The 21799-nt window shown below is 44.0% G+C and overlaps 1 protein-coding gene across 4 annotated transcripts in view; it reads right to left on the bottom strand.

The window, feature by feature from the left end:
• The window catches only part of agap3 (ArfGAP with GTPase domain, ankyrin repeat and PH domain 3), a 242271-nt gene that overhangs the window by 103763 nt on the left and 116709 nt on the right, over positions 1-21799 (bottom strand). Inside the window, exon 1 of one of the 4 annotated variants that reach the window (XM_061253758.1) lies at positions 11974-13061. The exons of the other annotated variants lie outside the window; for them this stretch is intronic. Within the exon in view, the coding sequence (XP_061109742.1) occupies positions 11974-12925 (952 nt within the window). The 5' untranslated portion in view covers positions 12926-13061. Of the gene's footprint in view, positions 1-11973; positions 13062-21799 lie in introns of those variants that run through there. 4 annotated transcript variants of the gene reach the window in all.

Here is a 21799-nt window from a genome sequence, read left to right as displayed (position 1 = left end):
GAAGACCCCGAAATAGCCATCTTAAGAAAGTGGGTGTCCATGATGCCCCCAGAGAGTTAGTCCCATGGGCTGAGAGATCGTGGAAAAATCTGGAACAGACAACTCAAAAGAACTATTGAGCGCTTCCAGATGACTTCAGAGACGACTGGACAGTCACCCTGGCACACACGCTCGCAATGGTGTCCGCTGGATTCCACTGAGATTAGGAGCTAGAGAGTCAGGGGTCACAGAGGAGGAATGTTCATGTGTCTCTACTGGTGATGCCAGATTACTTAAAATCCAAAGCCAATCGCCACCTACCAATAACCATACACTCAAATGCCACTCAAATGCTTGTGGGGGCAAGTCCCTATAGTTCAGATACTGTATATTTATGTGCTATTTGATGGATGGATCCCCCACCACTTCTAAGGGGGCCCAAATACTTCAAGGGTACTGGAGCACTTTAGCAAGTTAAAGCTGGAGAATATCTTAGTAAAGTTGCAAGGCAGATAAATCTTCGTGTCTCTTGACATAATTACAGGGGGCAGGTAGACTTTCTGTTTTCTGGCATCCTTTTTTGTCTGAATGCACTGAGGTCCCATTGCTGTTGAGGCCGGTACAAATGGTCTCAGAAGAGATACAGGTTCAGGGTGCTATATGATGGCAGGTGGACCTGTGCCCTGCCAACATTAGTGATAACAGGCAGCCTTTTCACCGGTCAAAACAAAAAGAAAATTCAAAACTAAGTTTATAGAAAGTAAACTTCAGCACAGTTTGGAGGTTATCTGCTCTCGCCAAGGAAAGTAAAATCACTGCAGCGATAACCGGCAATCCCTAGAAGACGAAAAAATAAAAACAAATCTGACAGAGGAGCAGAGTGGTTCTCCGCTGCAGGGACGGCGTTAGCGTACACAGGCGCCTTTGTTTTGCTGGTGGAAAAATATCTTGCCGGGTGATTGTCTTCCCTTCCGGTCCACTGCTCATTTCTATTCCTATAAAAATCACTGCAGGCTTAATTCAGTCAGAGGCCAAGGGTGCAGCTGCAGTTCTCCTCATTAGCGTTTAGCAAATTATACATTTACTGTAAGTACTCGCTGACAAAAACCGGTTTGCGCATGTTTGCGAGTGCATGTGATGAGGACAAGGGAAATGTCATCCGGTGAGGACAATGGGAAATGTATGCAGATACTTTAGCATACATTGCATTTTTTAGTTTATCTGACAGGGATGTGGCACTTTCGGGTTAAGGTTAATTATGATGCAGCCAAATACCCTACCAAACCAAATACCTAGGCTCACAAAACCTTTGAAATAGTACATCCATGTACTGTAATGTACTGTGTAAAGAAGTGTATATCAAAGGCCTGAATGTTTCTGACATTTATCTTTCCTGAAAATGACTTCAAAACAGCTGTGCAGATCTTGTGGCTACACCAGGGCTTGAACCACCAATGTTCCGGGTCCCAGTCATTTACCTTAACCACAAGGTTACAGGCTGCCCCATCAACTTAATTGACAGTGTAAGGAGCTTAGTTTTCATCAAGTTCAGTAAAATTAAGCTCGTCAGCTGATTTTACTCGCTGTGATGCCTGTGTCTCTAGGCCTACATCATCTTGTGAGATGCTGACACATCTGAGACGGACTGACCTATTTGCCATCTGTGGATCTGGATGATCAAAGTGATCCTCACTCTATAACAATAAACAATTTCAATAAGTGTTCAATGAAGTCTACAATGTTTAAATATTTTCGCTACTCTACCTTCCAATAAAAATGAAGATAGCTAAAGACCACATTATGCTACAAAATTGAGAGAGATCAAGCTTAAAAGGCTATACATATGTGTATATAACTACATATTTCATAAGCTATGTTGATATAGCTGAGATATGTTGACTCTGAATATGAACAACACATTTTTTTTGTGTTGCTCACATTCTCAGCAGTAAACAAACATGTTTCTCTTTTTTAACAAAGCCAGAGACTGCTGCCCAGCACTTGCTTGGGCTTCTATTTTGTGTGAACCAGGCTTTAGGCTATGTTCTCATTTGACTAGTTCTGGTTCAGATAACGGCAAGTTTACAAAAAAACAAGCAAAATTATCTAGCAGAAAATAGGTGTAATATATAATAACTGTTGTATGAACGCGGTGTTTAACTCAAGAAGCAAGTGCATCTCAGTCACTTAAGAAGGGTGCGAGCGCACTCAGAGTGCTATCTGGTCTTTGGGAAATTCAGAGCACTGGACGCTCTGAGAGCTAATAAACGAATGCACCAAACATCTTTGAGCATGCTGCAGTTCGTATTAGTTTTAACTGACCGAGAGGGCTAGAGTGAACTAAAATAGGTGGCCAAGAGGATTGAGAAATCAACATCACGTTGTGTTGTGCGGCTAGTTCTAGAGAGTGTTTTAACATTAAGTCAGTGTGTATTACACTCCAATGGCAGGGTTCTAGAGGGAAGACTGCTTTTTAGAAAGTCTGTCTGGTATTATTACTCTAAAGCCTTAGCGATTTGCTGAGGATCATTCAAGGATAATGTGCTGTAGGTGGCAGGTGACATTGGACTGGCTTCTCTTTTAATTGGAAATGTGTTTGGTTCAAATTAGCTGCTTCCATTTGTGTGAGAGACACTGAACTGAAGACAAGATTCATGAACCGCTTCAAGAATGACATATTTCAACCACTTTAAATTTCAATCTCATTATTTGCTCATATGTCCATATGCCCTATGCCCTTCATTCAACGGTTATATATATAGTCTTGTGGAGCAACAATGCATTTCCTGCAAACAGATTATCTGAGTTTGTTTATATTTTTGCCTCTGAGGTTTCCAGATTTTATCAGAAGACCCACCCTAGGAATGAGGCAACATTTGTATACACTTACAGTACACTCCCTCCATGACTACCATTTATCAAACTGTACCAGCCTTCTTTACCCTCCTCTTTGACTAATTGGATGCTTACATAGGCCACTGACATAATCATCCTTGCCTATCTCCACATCCCTAACTGCCCCGGAGACCATACAAAGAGCTGTCGGCTCTCTGGAGTGCCTTATCGCGATCAGTCTCGGATACGCACGGCAGGCCCCATCTTATCTGTGAATGGGCACTGTTAAAACCGCTCCCCGGAGACTGTGGCACAAGCGGGCGTGTGGGCTAACCGACTTGAAAGGGGACCCTGCTGCTCCATCGTATCGGACGACGCCGCAGGCCTAAAAGTCCTCCGCATTACGTCCTTTCTGTGAAAGGTGCGTCTATCGGGTGATGAACAAGATTATAGATTCCCCCGCCTTTTATTGAAACAGCTCATGAATAAGGAAATGGCACCCGAGGCAGTTCCCATTACGCTGTTCTTAGTTTGCCATCACTGAAATGGGTGAGGGTGTGATTGAGAGTGGTTCGCATGGATTTCCCATATCTATACCAGAAGATTGTCACATATTTAATCTAAGGGTTGGGGCCCCAGGGCAGGCTGGGTAAACAATGTCTGTGATGAAACCGTCAGTGTTCGATGGAGTGGAGACCTCTCCACTGCCCTCCCCCCACCGAGCCTCAACAAGAACTCGGACACCTAAACATGGACCAAAGGTCAAAGGGCTGTCAGATTCTTGCATTGTTCTACAACAAGAGATATACAAAGAAGAAAGGAGTGATGTTTACTGCTTTCACATACCGTCTTCCTGAGCACGCTTGGCAAGTAGGGGAATATCTTAAGAGTTGCTTGGTTTAAGTTGGTTTAAGGCAGATATATCCTGGAGTCTCACAACAAAATTACAGGGGGCCGGTGCAATGGTTTTGGTCTTTCCGTTTTCTGGCATCCATTTCTGGTCGGTGTCAGTTTTCAGTCCCTTTGCAAAAGCAGCCACTGGAGGACATGACAAACCCAGCATTATCTTCATAAAGGGTGCCAGCAAACAGCTTCTTTTAGAATTTTACACGGTCTACTTGTACTTGTGAAGCAAAGTGAAGGAGTACAGAAAGTGAAATTACCCCGACTGCCTGTGTCACAGGACAGAGCGGGCTTCCTCCCCTCCACGGCCCCTCGCATGTCCGATGAAATGCCTGGCTAGCACGCCGTTTGCACAAGAACAGGCCAACAGTGTCAAAGCCTTACATTCAGCAGAATAAGCAGGGGAGTAATGAGAAATTAGAAGGTTGCCATGACACCAAAAGAAAATACTACTGCAGAGGTTGCCATCTTAAACCCCCCCTAAAGTGACCCATCTGTGACTAATGATTTCCAGGTGGTTAGCTGCTGATACCTTTACTCAGACAAAGGCCACAAAGCAGAGGCTATTAATACACTGCTGAAATTCTGACATTCAGCTTTTCTGCACAATATTTAATTAGCAGTTAGAATGATCACAATATCACCATGGATGAATAAATCTGCATAAGATCTCTATTATCCGAGAGCGTAAAATGAAAACAAAAGCAATATATTTTTCAATAATATTAAAAATAATATCTTCCCCCATAGGCCCATCACCCACAACTTCCTTTGTGGAATCCAGTTTAAGAACCCAAGACTTGACCAAAGCCAAGTCAATGACAATGTAATATTTGCAACATTTCTAGAAGATTTCTGTATTCCAAGACAGTCCCTCAAGCTCAAAAAGCAAATCCATTACTCATGAACTTTGTGTAATGAGAGTTAGAAAATGTGAGCCCTGCCAATAGAATAAGGGGTATTTGGTGCTCCTGCTAACACAATGCAATAAGTAGGAGGCAGGAATTATCAATTGTAACTTGTCCGGCCCGATTTTCAGTGGTGCGTGCAAACCCACCTGGACCGATTGATAACTGAAGCGATTACCGGGCATTGCAGAAACACGCACATAAAAATCTGTCCGGCTTTCATTTTCCAAATGACTGATTACTTAATGGTGATAAGAAGAGACAGTGGAGCAGAAATGAGCAGCGAGCCTTCTCTGCCTGCTGGACAACCTGACGCTTTTCCCCCCCAAGACGCTGTTCATTGCGAGTTCATTAAGTACCTCTTCAGCTACAACACAACGTTATTGAAATAAGGATGACTGCCTCAGTTTGACTGCTGCATTTTGCTTTTATTACAGGTAGGTCAAGTACATCACTGTGGAGGTGTACTTTATGTATTGTTTTTTGTATCATGTAAATACATCAAGTAAGCTGGAGGATGTGCTTAAAACAGGGAAAGAAAAATATATTTCTTGAGCTGAAAACAGGAATGTACATTTTAAAAACTGAAGAAAAGACATGGTCTCTAAGACATTTCAAAGCTACCGGTCCTACAGGAGTTGAGACCAGACAGCCACTTTTAAGTGTCCTCAGGCCAAGTGCAAAGGGAACAGACATAATCTCAGAGAAAAAGGGGGGGGGGGGAATCAGCAACTCAAAGCATTCATTCTGAACCACCCCTGAAGATTGAATATGACAGATGTGCATAGCTCCAGAATTCCTAATCCTCCGGACCCTCCCAATTTGGCTGAGCATGAGTTTCAGTGTTACTAACAGCAATGTTTTGGCCTCCCTTGTACGTTTCCTGACATTGGATGTGGACTTTAATGCTTCTTGGCTGGAGTGTGTCCTTAGTTATTAATTTGGGATATATTGAGTGTGTTTTCACAAGAAATAAAGTAGATACAATCTTCCAACACCGCAAAATATACCATATGCATTCATTTACTGCAAATGATGGAAGCATTTTAAGTAACACTAGCCACTCTAAACTGGTGATGATTTTAGCTTGTGGATAAGACACTTCAGCTTAATGCCAAAGAGCAGGGATACAAACGAGGTAACACCACGTCAGAATGCTGTGCACTATATAACAGAACAATCACATAGGGACATGAGTGAAGATTCGCGGTGCGGGCCAAAGTTTCTGCATGCTCCTGAGGAGCAGAGGAATGTTTGCACTCTGTTGGCTCAAAGTCCTCCAGCTGCAGATGGCAGCTTCCAGGTGATTCCACAGGCCCCTCCCCATCAGCCCCAACTCCCCACCCCCCTCCCTTTCCCAAGCGAGCTGTGCGACTCCACAAAGTGCTGGGGCAGGCATGCGGTGCGCCAAACTGTTACTCCTGACCCCCGGAGGGGGTTCTGCCACAAAGCGATTCCCGCAGACTTGTAACCCCGATGCAGCAGGTGCTTAAACGCCAAGATATGCTAATACTTAAGCACTTGTTCTCATGTTAAAACTTGGGACAGTAGGTGTACATTCGAGTTAAAGCACTATGTTCTTCACCTTAACGTCACGAGTCCAAAAACAAATAAATACAAAGACCTTGAGACATGCTCAAACGATGTTTATCTCTGAAGATGGCACTATGCTTTCCCAGGAGTGAGCCTGAGCCATAATAAAAATGGAGAGCATGAACAAAGCCAAAGGCTCTTAGCAGGGTTTCAGGTCTAATGAAGCCGCTCCCTCTGTCTGTGGCGCCGGAGCCCCTCTACGCACGAGAGGCAGCAACAAGCAGCCGTGAATTATGGATCAAGGGCCACTCTGTTCAGATGTCAGAGGCAGTCAAAGCATCGGGAGATGAGTCAAGTTCACAAAGGCTTGTGCTTTTCCATCCTGCTGATAGATCACAAGAGCAAGAGGAGCTTCAGCTTTTATTCTGAGGCAGCAGGTGATGGAGAATAAGCCGATGATCTACATTTTTTTAAAAAATGTATTTTTCAAATGTTTTTTCATCTATCATTTGTTAACTTGGAATGAATTAGAATTATGACAAATGACAAGCTTTTACCTCAGAAACTGACCTTTAAGCCAATGTGAAAAGCCCCTTTAGGCATTTCCATATCCGTGCTTCAAGCTAAGTGAAGATAGAAAGCTCAATTCCTGTGTGCTCAATCAGGCTTTGACAGGTAAGAGATGTTGTGTTTTCAGAATAGCTGGGACTGTGGCGGGGTGGTCCCTGAACCCGAACCCTGGCACAGATGCTGCTCGACATCCGCCTTGCTTTGAACTGAAATGACCCTTGGTGCAAGGATTACTGCACTCTATGTGACAGGCCTACAGGTACTGCTTGCTCGGTTCATGATATGCAAAAAAAAACAAAAAACAGGAAGGGCTTAAGGGAGACCTTCTACCTAAAACTTTTTTTTTGGTGGGGGGGGGGGGGGGGGGGGGGGGGTGGATATTCATATTCAAATGGACCAGCCTTGACAAGCGCTGATAGAGGACTCCTGGGGATGGCTATGCACGCCCTCTTTCTGGCTGACGGGATCGTCTTTCAGTCACTCTCTTGCCCCAATGAGCTGCTTCAATCGCAGCCAGAGAGAGAGCTGCAGAATACTTAACAGGCTGCAAGTCACGGCTATGAATATAAAATCACCAGATTTGTCCAAAGTTTTATAACAGGGATACAACTCCCAATGATTCTCAATCAAGGTTGGCAAACTATCATTTGCATTGGAGATCTTCCTGCTGTTGCTGAAAGTTGGATACTTTCACCATCAATAACACAGCTCAAATATAAAAAAAAATAACACCAGTACATTAGCAGAATCAACTGACGACTGGTCACTGGCCATCATACCCACAATGTCAACCCCTGACAGACATAGATATACACAGGGAATGGCTACCTGCTCATTCAGAGCCTCATTGGTTTTTATTTTAGTTCTGAAAATACCATACATTCTTTCTTTCAATGAGCATAAGTATTTCATATAGCACTGGCTAGTCAATATAGCACAGGAGTGACAGACGGAGCATGCAGAGATGTCTCAGGTTCAGTTTTAATAATACATGCCACTGGAGAAGAAAACACTGGAGCAGAGATTTGTACCTCCAGACACTCAGTAAAAATAAATAAGGACTCATATTCAATTATTTACACTGCCTACTTCCAGACTGGGAGACGGAGAAGAACGGAGAATCCAGATTTTCCTTTTATTTTCCCACACTAGGTGCCATTAAATTAGTGCTGCAGGCTAGTTGCTCTCTCAATGTTTTTTGGACAGTATGTCAAGCCCATCTCCAAGGCACACTTTATCAGCAAAAAAAACAAGATTATACGTACATTTACTGCGGTGTTTGGAATAATGTAAGACACAAGTAAATGAGGAAAAACAAGATTTTATGCAAAAAACCTTGGACAGTACTGAACCCGAGTTCCAGACATCGCATTGTTACCTTAATCACTATTAGCTTTCAGTTGGAAATGTAGATGTGTGCTTTTCCGTAAAGGTCGTATTTGTGATAAGATACATAGGGGCTCCTGCAGGTTCTAACCACAAGCAAACAGAATCAGTCTCAGTTTTCTTCAGTCCCAGATTCTTCAAGAGAATCAGCCCTGTTTGTTCACGGTTAGGAGGTAAAAAATCCCAGCCAAAAAAATCTCCATACCTAGCTGCTAAAGAGCTTCTTTTCTGGTGGACTATGGACTAAACATTATGCACTTTTTCCCCAGTGTCTCCAGCATTGAGACCTTGGTTTGCGTTGAGCTAATGGAGAGCCTGGCAGAGTCTTGTTTGCCATCATACTTTCTGTGAAAATATATTTTACGCCTTTTCATGCACTCAAAAAGCGGTTTCAAAGTCAGAATTCAGTAATCTGAAATCAGTGGTGAAGAACTCATGTTTTCACATATATTTTAGCTAATGCCGGTAGCCTACAGAAGCTGTGAGTAATTATTATTTTCATGAGTTCATTAAAAAATGCAGTTTGCACTTAGCTTCATGCACTGTTTTTGCCGTAAACTAATGTTTGTAATCTTTTTGTTTGAAAGATTTTTGGCACTAACCCCCCCCCCCCCCAGTAAACTAATTTTAAGTTCCCACTAACTTGTTAAATTTGTGCATTAAATTATTATATGAAACACACAGGGGCCTAGTTTCATATATAACTGTCCTAAGTAAGTGCCCATTCAATGCTATTCATGGACTAGGACCAGTGCAATGCTTTCATCCAGTAAGACTTGCACACCGACACCATGAAGACGCAATAACGGCCAAGGGTGTGCACCTAACGAGTGTCAACACCCTCCAGTTACCACAGCTTAGGTGTGTCAAAAAAATACAAAATAAAAAACCATCCACACAAACAGATCTGGAACATTGCATTGCACCACCCCATTGCATTGTTGTTCAAGATTTATGTGCAAACTTCAAGGATGTAGATGCCTCTGCACTCGAGAGAACAAATGGCAAATCCATAACCCGGTTGTTCTTTAGCTTGTTGGTGTTTACTTAGAGAAAGAAAAACAAAAGTGGGCGATTGATTGCTTCAGTTGGGTATACCATTCCCTTTGGACCATCTAAAAGGACGATGATCACAAGGGACAGGGGACTTTATGGGTGCAATGGCCTGAAGGTCATGGAAAGGAGAAAAATCTACCGAAATTAAGCTAAAAGGGAGGACAATTACAGAGAATTGCACAGAACCAAAATAGGGCAACAACCTATGACAAAGTAAATCTGTTAGAAATTCGGGCAATATGGGCTTCCTTACAGAAACTTGGGCATATCCATCAGTAAAATGGAAAAAACAAGACTTCAGTGCCAATGTAACACTGCTTTTCATATTACAAAGAGTTGGGGATTTTCAAGCACAAAATTTCTCTTCAAAACTCTTCTACCCTCATTGACCCCTACCCTCCTCCCCTGAAATCACCCACCAGCACACCTCATGTGAAACCATTGTTCGGTGCCTGACGGGGGTGGGGGCGGGGACAGGAGGCCAAGGTGATAGGGGCTGAACACCTCAACACCCGCCGTGTTTACAGCAGAGCAGGAATGGAGAGAAATGGAGGGGGGGGGGGGGCATTCAGACGCAAGGCGACTCATTACAGCCCAGCTGTCAAACACTCGGGCAGGTAGCAGCAGGTGAGGAGGCCCGCCCTCGGCATGGAACGCCTCCGTTTAGTCAGAGAGCCCTCCAGTTAACTCGCCACACCCACACCCACATTCCGCATTGCCTGAGTCCTGCTCCCTCAGCTATTCTCACAAAGAGAGGAATATTAAAAACACACATACAGCTGCAATAGGAGTCTCCACTGTTAATAACACTAAACCGTCACTAAGTAACGACTAACTTTAAGCGCTCTGACGCACCCATTATTCATAGCTGAGGAGAAAACTTAAAACAGGCATCTACTAAGTGCAGCTGGCAACACAGGAATAACAGCTTATCACGGTTACTGATTAAAAATCAGCATGCACAGGGTGACTTATGTAATCCTACACAAACGTGAAGGAATGCTTTGTTGACAATGCCCAGGAATGTGCTGATTGAAGGGTACATTGTTTTTTTTTTCTTATTGGCTGGAGAAATATCAACTTTACCTTGATATTTTACTACTTTCATTCAGCATTGCTAAAAAAAAGGAACAATAACTCCATAACAAAGAGGGATCTCAAAATCAAATGCATGCTAGTCTTCAGCCAAAAAAATATCCTGCACACAAATGTTCCAATAGCTACACATGTCATACGAATTACAGGACAGCACAACACAACATCCTCAGTAGATGCAATTATAGACCAAGTTCTCAGTCATCTCACAGCGGGTAAACCCTCTTAATTTAGTATCAATGTCGAGCCCCTGCTCTGATAATGATGCTGTAGACCAGCTTTAATTGCTGCGATTAAGCAGCAAGCTTGAGCAGGCGATGCTACCAAAAGCACTTTATGGCAGGATGACGAGTGCGCTTGGGAAAAGTCACATCCGCCACCCACTTCAGCTGGCGAAAGCTGGACATTCCGCTTGGCCTGGCCTGCTGGGTCGTGAAACTGTGGTCAAACAACTGCGGTTAAGGCTGTCGAACCCAGAATAAGAAACTCAAACAGAAACATCAAAGGGTTGCCATAGCCATCGAGGGCGAGGAGCTGGTATCCGGAATAACAGAGCTGTTATTCTTTTTTCTCCCGGAGGGAAAATCAAAAAGCCACCTAAAGTGAAATGCTAAGCTGCCTTAAGGTAAGCCTATTAAAGTGCTAGCCCATACACGTAGAAGACGGCACCGATTGTTGGCAGCTGAGAGGCAACACACATCTACAACAGCCTCTTATGACCTGATGTTGCATTTACTCTTAAGTTCCACTCTGTACCCACTGCATAATGTGCAGTTGACACAGCTATGCTCTGGATCACATGACAGCAGTGCTGTTTTCAGACTGTGTGGCTGCATTTAAACTTTCTCTTTAGCATCTAACTTTTGAAATATATATCTGAGCAACACTGAATTACTGAAGCTGTATTCGGGATGTGGCTACAGAGCTCCAACACCATGTTTCTCCAGAGCAGTAAATGAACCCACACGTGTCTCCTCTGAGCAGGAGAGCTGAGCCTGCGCTGGTGCAAGGAGGAATAATGCAACCCTCATCAGAGACATAGGAATGTGGGAACCTCTCCAAAGCCTTTTTATTAGAGGGGGGAGCTTCAAAGGGTGCCGGTTTTAAAGGCCATGAAGCAGCCACCGCTACCCGTCAACCCCCTTTCCACAAGAACCCACAACTCCCATCTTTTGGGATTCACACAGCCGGACGCTCTGAACAAGGCCGGGCCGGCTGTAACCGGCATTCTACTTGCGCAAAAGTGAGGAAAAGGAAGGGTGCTCCATTTCAGAACACCCCACACAGTCTGCACCCCAGCCCCGCTCAACCCCAAAGTCTGTCATTAACCGCACATTAACCACTCCCCTCCCCCACTCTCAGCCGGATAAATCTGGAAAGCAGTTTTTACCCCCAAAAAAGCATGCATCGTGGGAAAGTGAATCAACAAAGCATTTTATGCTTGTACTTTATCTGCGTCTAGCTGCTGGGAAAGGAAACCTTTGATGGAGGCATGTACCCAGTCCTAAAACGTGCTTTTGATTAATTTGCACCATTTCAACATCAACAGCACTCCCACAGCCCTTAGCGATGCAACGAGAATATGCATTCCGTGATAGCATTCATCAGAGTGAAAAACCTTTTATTTTCTTTGTTTGGAGGTTAAGGGAACTTTAGGCTAGAATATAAATGGAGTTTAAAAATAAGCCCGTTCTGAAAAAGAGCTTACCTTGACCTTTGCTGAATTTCATGCTGGCGCGCGTTTCCATGGTAACGGGCTGAGGCTTTTTATGCTCAGCCAGGGGATGTTTGCCAAACCCCGAGGTCTGAGAGTGCAGCTCGCATTTGCTGCTTGGCGGCGGGTCCTTTTTCTTAAAGCGGCTGGTCAGCAGACGCCACACACTGGGCTCCTCCGGGCTGGCTCGAGACAGTTTGGCCGGGCAGTTAGGCACTTCCATTACCTTGACCTTCCCCCGGCTCTGGTACTTCACATACTGCACCCCTTTGTCTGCATCCCGTTCCTGCGGAGGGGACAGCACTCTTCCCGTCAGGTAGGAAAACGGTTGCGTGGAGCTCCCCGTGTCCTCTCCGTTGCTCATGGTGCGGCTCCTGTCCCGGGCCGGCTCCTCTGTCTCCCCCCTGTCCCTGTCCCTGCCCCTCCTGATCCGGAAACTCAGGCTCCTGCGCAGGGAAGCAAGGGTCCTCTTAGGGGCTTCAGGCTTGGGGGCGTCGAGCTTCACGGTGGGTTCGGGGGCCGGTTGGGCGTCCCTGGAGGACCTTCCGAACAGCTTGCTGAAGAGCCTCCAGCTGGCACCATCGCTGGAGGTGCGGGAGAAGCCGTGGGCAGGGGCTCCGTCGGAGAGCAGGTTGTCCCGCGACCCCCGCTTCTTCAGCTCCAGCACAGTCATGCTGACGGGCCGCGGCTTGGCCCCCCGGGGCTGGGACCTGGGACGCACCACGGGGGGGATTGTCCGGGAAGCCTCAAGCTTGAGGCCGTCGCAGGCCCGCATCTCTGCCCTCCTCCTCTGCTGTAGGGCATCCGGGAGTCCACGCTGGGTCAAGGGGACGGGCACGGGTGGAAGGGGGTTGAGGCCAGCAGGAACACACACGCTCCTGGGCCTCCTGAGTCTCTCCTGGGCGCTCTGCAAAGCTAGCTCCGGTTTAGCCGGTGAGCCAAACATGCTCACCACCCTCCTGCCTCCTGCAGGCTGGCCCAGCAGGGGCCGTCGCAGCACCACTTGGGGCACGGCGCTCTCGGCTGGAGGGCGAGCATCATCGGGAAGCGGGTCCTGCCTCTGGGTCTGCTGCAGCGTAGTCTCTTCCCCATGTGCCTGGGAAACTCCAGCGGGGCCACCGGAGAGGCTCTCTGCAAACCGGTCTGTCCTCATTTCTTCCCGATCCCTCCCCTCTCCGCCCCCGTGGCTGGGTGGGGGCCGCCTGCCGAGTTCGGGAGAAGACCTCCCCTGCCCCGGGCTCTCTCTCTGCCGCCGGTCCCAGCCTCGCACCGCTGGGGCGGGCCACGTCCCCAAGTCCTGCTCCGCCCCGCTCAGGACAACGGACATGCGGTACACTGTCCGACTACTATACCTATCCGGTCCCGCAAAGCTGGCCTCGGTGGGTCCGCCGCTCAGCACCAGCATGGCACGCCGCGCACGCAAACAGGTGCACACACGCGCTTGTCCAGTCCGCCTTCACAGTCTTCCCGTCCGAGACTGCTCTCCAAAACAAAGCATAATCCCTCACCTCTCAAATCCCATGACACCCAAATCTTCTAATAAGCCGGAGCACAACTTCAGCTCCCCCGCCCCCCACCTCCACCCCCCCTCTTGGCTTTTATTTACTGAGGCACTTAGAAGGCGGTGGTTGGATTCCAGCCACAGCCCTCTGCAGCTTTGGTCTCCGAGTAGGTAAATTTCCCGAGTGACTTCTTCAAAGTAGCACAACTCGCTATGTTTAACCTAGGCAATAGAAACTAACGAAAAAAGTTTAGCTTTCCAGAAGTGAAATGTGTAAAAACCTGCCTGGAGAGCTTGCTCGGAATTAAAAGAAGGTGAAAAGTGATGAAGCATTCCCCGTGTCTCGGCTTGTCGGGAGAGAGACAGACCGAGCACTGCCGTAGCCTGGAGCGACTTTGAGCCCTTTGAAACTTTGGCTCGCGACTCCTCCGGTGGACGAGGTGCGGCGCGAGAGAGAGCGTGCTTCTCCCCTGCCCTGGGATGGGGGGAAAACAAGGCGCTGAATCTCCTCTGTGCACACCCCCCGCGGGTGGCCTGCCTCAGCCGGCTAATCGCTGCCCCCAAAGAGATGGCTATGCCTGGAGAGAGGAGAGCGCGTCCCTCTGGCGAGATGGGAGCAGGATCCCAGGGAGAGTCCGCTATGAAAGAGCACTTTGTGTCCCAGGGGCCCTTTTTCCTCTCCCCCTTCTCTCGGTCTCTCTCTCCGATTCTTTTTCAGCCAGCAAGCATTCTCTTCCAACCCAACAATAAAAAAAGGAGAACTAAAATGGAATGCTTTCCCATGCTGCAACCCAAAGAAGAGACCGGAATATAAGCTCAGGGAGCTCCCTTCATCTCTGATCCCATCAAACCTCTCTCTCTCTCTCTCTCTCTCTCTCTCTCTCTCTCTCTCTCTCTCTCTCTCTCTCTCTCTCTCTCTCTCTCTCTCTCTCTCTCTCTCTCTCTCTCTCTCTCTCTCTCTCTCTCTCTCTCTCTCTCTCTCTCTCTCTCTCTCTCTCTCTCTCTCTCTCCTCTCTCTCCTCTCTCTCTCTCTCAAAACAATGATTTACTTCCAGATGAGAGGAAGGAATTATCTTTGTCTACAGGTGCTCCTTCACAAGAAATTCCTCTTAGCAAAAGTCCCTCCCTCTCTGAAAGACACACACACACACAAGTTGTGCTTCAGTTCTAAATGTGCTTCAAACCAGGTGAGTGGAAATGTGAAAGAGGCCATAATTCCTTCTTGGCAGTTAAAAGGGAATGTTTACAGTCTATGAGCGTTTTATCACAGCCATTTTTGGAGAGATTAACAACATTTACAGATGTTTCAAGCAGCAGGGTTAAATGTGTATTCATTAAAAATTTTCATGGAGAGACAAACACAGAAGCCATTACTGAATGCACAAGTCAAAGTTTTACTTAATAAAATATGAACCCTCTCAGAAAATGTTGCTTTACCACACGACTTCAAATTGCAGTTCCCCAAAATGACAGCAGACCTGCCCCACCCCATTCGGTGGCTCAAGCCACAAACCTGTGGTTACACCCACAGAAAACAAAGCTCCACCCTCTGGTTTCGACTTGGCGCACAGCGCCCCCAAACCTTATAGCCCTGTCCCACTGCTCTTAAGAGAGCGTTGGGAATCGATGCTCACCGGCTGAGCCCGATGGGTTCCGGCTTGTCCAACGTGCAGCAAGCCAAAGTCAATACCGCCGACAGAGACCAGGCAAACCAATGACTGTGACTGGTTTATACACACTCACTGTTTGTTCAGTACATAATGTCCACCTATAAAAAAAGACTCGCAGACCTCATGGAATCAGCATGATCCTTCTACCCTGAAACCCGACAGTCAAGGCTTTCAAATAGACTGTATCAATCCCCAGAACCCACAATCTGTGTGGGGATTACAAAGAGGCAAATTATAGAATAGCATGATAGCCTAAATCAGACAGAGTATAGAATGGCTATTTTAAAATGAATCCACTTTTAATACTTTCTTTAATCGCTTCTGACAGATAAAGACAGGATGAGATGATTTCAACTAAAAATGTGACAGAATTAGAGAGGCCAAGGAAATGGTTCATTTGTCTGTAAAGTAACTATGGCAACCCTAAATCGACTAACTGACTATAGGTATTGCCTATTAACAGGAACTTGAGATTCATTTAGGAGCACTCAATGCTTTTGTTTCTAGTGTGCAGGGTATTAACAAAAGTGTTAAACGGTGATGGTGGCAGAGTGCTAATAAATGAAAATGAGGCATTAGCAGAAAAGACTGTGGAGTGATCTGTGAGCTAGAAACGGAGTCCAAATGATCTGGTACAGTCACAAGGGCAGCCTCTGTTATGCGCAATTAGAGCAATGTACTATGGTTGCGCACATGTCTTCATCTCCAGTGGGATTCTGTCATAGTATTAATTGTGGATCTTCACCTGACACGCCCAGCCAGAAAAAAAAAATCAAACTGCAGACAAAATCTTGAAAAAAGTAATGATCCAATTATACAAAGACCTAAAACAGGAAAAGCCACTCTTACCTCAGGCATAGCCATGGCTTGTGTAATGAGCAGGCTCATTAGGCTACCTGTTCTGCTCCTGACACTGTAAATCTACAGAACCCAGTCCTGTGAGCGAATCCCTCATCCCCCTTCTGCTAAATTTTTGCCTTGGATTGCAGGAGGTGGTAGCACTGTAGCCAGTTGCCACGGTGACGCAAAGATTGCAAACTCATCCGCCCACGACATAAGCGAGATGCGGTGGTGTATAAGCTCCCTGCATATTTCCAGCAGGTATGCTGACGGAAGAAACCAGGGAGCTTGCAGCTTATCCTTCCCCCTCGTGAGGAGACTTCCCCAGCTTCACTTGTCCTCCTAGGCACTGCAGAAGCCAGATACAGCCAGACACCTGCACAGATGTCTAAATCTGGATCTACTAATGCAGCACTGAGACAGCTTCCTTTCTGATAAGTGGTCTTCAAGCTGATCAGTACTCTTCAAGAACATTCTGTAGGTTTACAACACAGCAAATGGGTCAAATTTAATTTCCTATCCCCATCTCTGTGAGCTAACAAAGCCCGATGGAGTGAGCATTAATGTGGGGAGCAGTGCGGCCTAGTGGCCACAGCGGATTCACATTAGGGCAAATAGAGAAGAATATCCTTTTGAAAGAGTAAAGCATAGGAAATATTTGAAATGTATTTTAACTCAATAAAAATATCAACTCATGCTACGTCCAAACATTTCTGCCCATTCTGCGAACATTAGTACTTCAAAAAAGTGTGTAAAATAATCGACAGTCTTCCAACACAATTCTTCATGTTTTACACCAACATTGCAGGACTTAACACTAGCTAACATGCGGAGGTCATGGTGCAGCTCTGTGTAGAATAATTTAAGAACAACAAAAGACCACACGGTCATATACAGAGTGTAAGACACTGAAACAGCAGGAGAACCACCAGCATGTGGAGCCACCATGAGCATCTCAACCCAATAATACAAAATGCAAACCCTTCAATGATTTCAATAGAGGTGGGAGCCCTATACTGTAACAAAGGCATGACCCTGTCCAGAAAGGACAGCACATGGATTGCAAGGGAGTATGAAGTAAGGGTTTCCTATAATTTCATTCTGATGGAGCACCACAAAATATAACTTCACATCTGGAAACATGCAATGAGATGGTTCTGAGCAATGGAGCCCCCGGCTGTACACAGAATACGCATGCTGCATACTTGGCTACATTACAATTTAAAAAACTGCCTGCATAAAAAGTGTGCATGTCAATGTCTGAGAATGTCAAAACAACACAAACTCAAAAGGCCTTAATTCCAACGGTTATTGGTTGAGCCTTGTTTTTCCTGCATACCTTGGGAAGAAATTCTGCAGGCAAAATCATGCTTTTGGATTTTCTTTTTTTAACCTCTGGCTGTAATGAAATGGTCTGTTTTTTTTTTTTTTTCAATGTCATGATTGATCAAGAAAGCTTCAATGACCAAGACTATATAGTTTCGATTGAGTTGTAAGATAATTATGTAAGCAATGAAAGCAGTTTGTTCTTAGTGAGCTACTGAATATCCTGTTAACATGTCTGAACTGCTAATTGCTATTTACATCCTTACTCCAGAGTGTATCACCAGATTAATTGCAGGTATTCAATGATGTTCTTACAAGTACAGAATCAACTTTATTTGAACAGACTACAAATGTCTGTGTGGAGCTAGAATTAGGCTTTTGGCTGAAAAAATAAAAATTTGGGTTAGTATCTTATGAGGACATCTCAGCAAGTAATTACAAAATGTGATTACTTATCAAGTAATAAGTGGCAAGCAAAATTAAGAAGTGCAGAATTCATCCTTTCAACTGTCATTTGTTTTATCACCTTTGCTTGATATCTAAATAAATGAGTTGATTCATACAATTACAGGTGTGCACTGGAACATTCAGTTTTAAATGTAATTCATCATTTTCAATACAAAGCAGACAAAGCAAACAGAATAGACATACATGTGCAGACACAATATTTATTTTTACAATGCATCTATCTCAGAATAACCTTACTAATTAAGCAAATGTTTTGTAATATTAACCATTATACATGTCTTTGTGTCTGTTGTCAGAATGTCACGGTAAAATAAGTAAAAGGATCCCAGCATGTTAAATTCAGCAATGGAGATGACTAATCTAAAATGCCATCTATCATTGTGTTGATGAGGATAATAATAATAATGCCAAAAGTAAGCTCACACTTCACTTCAAGGCTTCCCTCTTTTCATTCTTCTACTGTATGTTGAGTTAACCCTTCACATTGAACAAGCAAATCTTATTCTCACAGGTCACAGAACTAAGAGGAATTCACAGATCCTAAGCCCGCCCCATTTTCCGTCCAATCACAGCTTGCCAATCTATGCAAGCCCACAACCTCATTCAACCTGGGTCCAGTTCAGCGCCAATCAAATGTAATAGTGTTACACTTGTAATAGTGACCCGATCACGTGGAAGGCATTGCATTTCTTTCCTTTTCCCAGGTTTAAGAGACATTTTCAGAAATATAAGGAGTGGATTCAGCTAGGCTAATGTTATGTGGGAGACCTCATCACCAACTGAACTTTCAGGGCATTTCCAAAGACACCCAATTTTGTTTAAAGATAACTATTCATTTAAGACAAATTTCATCTACTCATTTAATGTTTGCCACTTGACAACGTTTGCTCATTTAATATAAGTGCGATTTTCAACAGTTTTAATGATATTATGATTACGTCAATTAAAATGGTCTTGAGGCTGGATTTCTGGAAAACAACATCTAATCCATGCATCCCCATCCATATTCTAACAATATATTTTTTTATATTTAAAACAATTGCCATCAAGTTTCAGCCTGTCACTGTGTATATCCATATTACATTTTGTTGCCCAGTCAAGGAAAAGTGTTTATGTCCAATACAATTATATCCAGATAACTGAAGGAAATATCAAATGAATAAAGACAATGCAGGAAAGTTGAACAAAGGCTTTCAACATCATTAATCCCAAAAATTTTAAGTGAATCTTAAAAATTAAGAACAGACTTTGAACCTTAATCCAGTTTCTGATCAAATGACCGTACTGAAACCACCCTCAGCAAATGGGCTGTTTAAGAATTCTTACTTGAATTAATAAAATTTAACTTCTCTTTCACTTTTATAGACCTTAGCACAGTATTTCATATTGCTGATCATGTTATTTTAATGGAGTTGGTTGAGTTCTCTTCTATCTGGCTTTTTGCAGAGATCTAGGAATTCGTTTTCCTCTTCTCCTGCTGCCTGTGGGGTCCTCCAGGGATCCACATTGGGGCCAAGTGTATTTTCTATTTATATGCTGCCTCTTACATCCTATGCATTTATATGTGGCCATTTTATTAGGTTTTATTTTCAGCTTTTAATGCAGCTTTATAGTTTTTAATGCAGATCATTTGCAACTGTACTTGGTCTCAACAGTGAAAAAAGTATTCTTTGTACATATTCCAACTTAATTATGAACCTTTTTACTGTGTAACATGTAACAGGGTACATTAATCCCCAACAGAAAGCCTAAGGCACAGAACATTTGCATCATATTTGAAAGTCGGGTTTTGAGGAAAATATTAAGACGTCCAGGAGATATCCCATTTCCATTTTATTCCATATTTTGAATGAAATATATATATATATAACCCATGTTCTCAATGACTTGTTGAATTATTATTTAATATCCAAAAGATTCAGAATGTCACAGCAAGACTATTAATGAAAATACATTACATAGATATTAGTCTTAGATTGACTATACATGCCCCCAGTTGTTTTTAGAATGCATTTTACAGTTGTATGGATTAATTTAAAGGCAAAGAATTTACCACAACACTATCCGCAGATCTTCCAAAAATGGTTTTCTTAGTGCCCTCACAACCCACTGAAGAAGAAATGATTTCCAGACACTTCCACTGCAGGCCTCCACAGTTTGCTCAGACAGTATCAATATTTCATAAACTACTTCTCAATCTCATTTAAAAACAAATCTCTTTTAAACTTGCATTTTATTCCTTGCAATTATCGATTTATTCCTGATTGCTTGTCGGAAGATATATAGTGCTCAGCGTAAATGAGTACACCCCCTTTGAAAAGTAACATTTTAAACAATATCTCAATGAACACAAAAACAATTTCCAAAATGTTGACAAGACCAAGTTTAATATAACATGAAAGTAAGGTTAATAATATAACTTAGATTCCACATTTTTCAGTTTTACTCAAATAAGTGCGATGCAAAAATGAGTACACCCCACAACAAAAACTAATACATCTAGTACTTTTATGGCCCCCATGATTTTTAATGACAGCACCAAGTCTTCTAGGCATGGAATGAACAAGTTGACAACATTTTGCTCAACATGTCTCTTCAGAATTCCCCACAGGTGTTCAATTGGGTTCAGATCAGGAGACATACTTGGCCACTGATTCACTTTCACCCTGTTCATGCCACCACCATGTTTCACTGTAGGCACCATGCATTTTTCTTTGTATTCCTCACCTTTGCGACGCCATACAGTTTTGAAGCCATCAGTTCCAAAAACATTTATCTTGGTCTCATCATTCCAGAGTATAGAGTCCCAGTAGTCTTCATCTTTGTCAGCATGGGCCCTGGCAAACTCTAGGCGGGCTTTTTTTGTGCCTGGGCTTTAGGAGAGGCTTCCTTCGTGGACGGCAACCACGCATGCCATTCCTCTGCAGTGTACGCCGTATTGTGTCACGAGAAATAGTCACCCCAGTTTGGCTTTCTTCTTCCTTAGATAACCGCAGTGAACTTGCATGCCGATTTTCTTCGACCCTTCTCATCAGAAGACACTGCTGACTTCCATGGACGGCCTGGACGTCTCTGTGAGATGGTTGCAGTTCTTTTTTTTTGTATCACTTTTGCTATAGTATTCTGACTGATAAGTAAAGCTTTGCTGATCTTCTTGTAGCCTTCACCTTTGCGGTGTAAAGAAATTATTTTCTTTCTCAGGTCTCTCGACATTTCTCTTCCATGTGGTGCCATTACTAACAACATGAAATGGGAAGGGAAGTAACACCCTTTTATAGTCAACAGTCTGCTGGACACCTGTGTAATGAATAATTAGACTCACCTGTGGTTGATTATTGTTAAATTAGTGTAGTCTAAAATTTAGCTTTGCTCCAGAGACTTTCAGTGGGGTGTATTCATTTTTGCATTGCCCTAATTTGAGTAAAACTGAAAATTTTGTTCTCTAAGTTATATTATTAACCTTACTTTCATGTTATAAGTTAAACAGATTTTAAATAAAACTTAGTCTTGTCAACATTTTGGAAATTGTTTTTGTGTTCATTGAGATATTGTTTAAAATGTTACTTTTTGAAGGGGGTGTACTCATTTACGCTGAGAACTGTATACCATTTCTGCCATTTCCTTTATACACTTTGGCACTTGTTTGTGTTTTAATTGAGCTTTACTTTATACATTTATATTCTACTAATGCTCTTTGACAGTTTAAAAACCTGCATGATAAACAATGTATTTACAAAGTTAGTACAGGACTGTTACCAGTGGCATATTGTATAGGTCAGGCTGGAGGTCAGGCTAGATGCTGACCAGCATATGGCCCAGAGGTGGGGCAGTAGCCCACGGTCACTGCTGGGTCAGGCAGGCTCGGAGGACCTGGGCATGCTGCCATTGTGTAAAGCATGGAGCTGAGGCCAAGGTGACGGTAGTGACATGCCAGCTGTGCAGCCAAGCACTCCGCCTTTGTACTCCAGTATTGGCTCCCCAAGGAAGTATAATACAGCAGAATCTATTGAACTGT

Source organism: Conger conger, chromosome 9 (assembly GCF_963514075.1).
Source record: "Conger conger chromosome 9, fConCon1.1, whole genome shotgun sequence".
NCBI lineage: Eukaryota > Metazoa > Chordata > Actinopteri > Anguilliformes > Congridae > Conger > Conger conger.
Note: the sequence above shows the minus strand (reverse complement) of the source record. Positions and strands in the feature narration are given on the sequence as shown.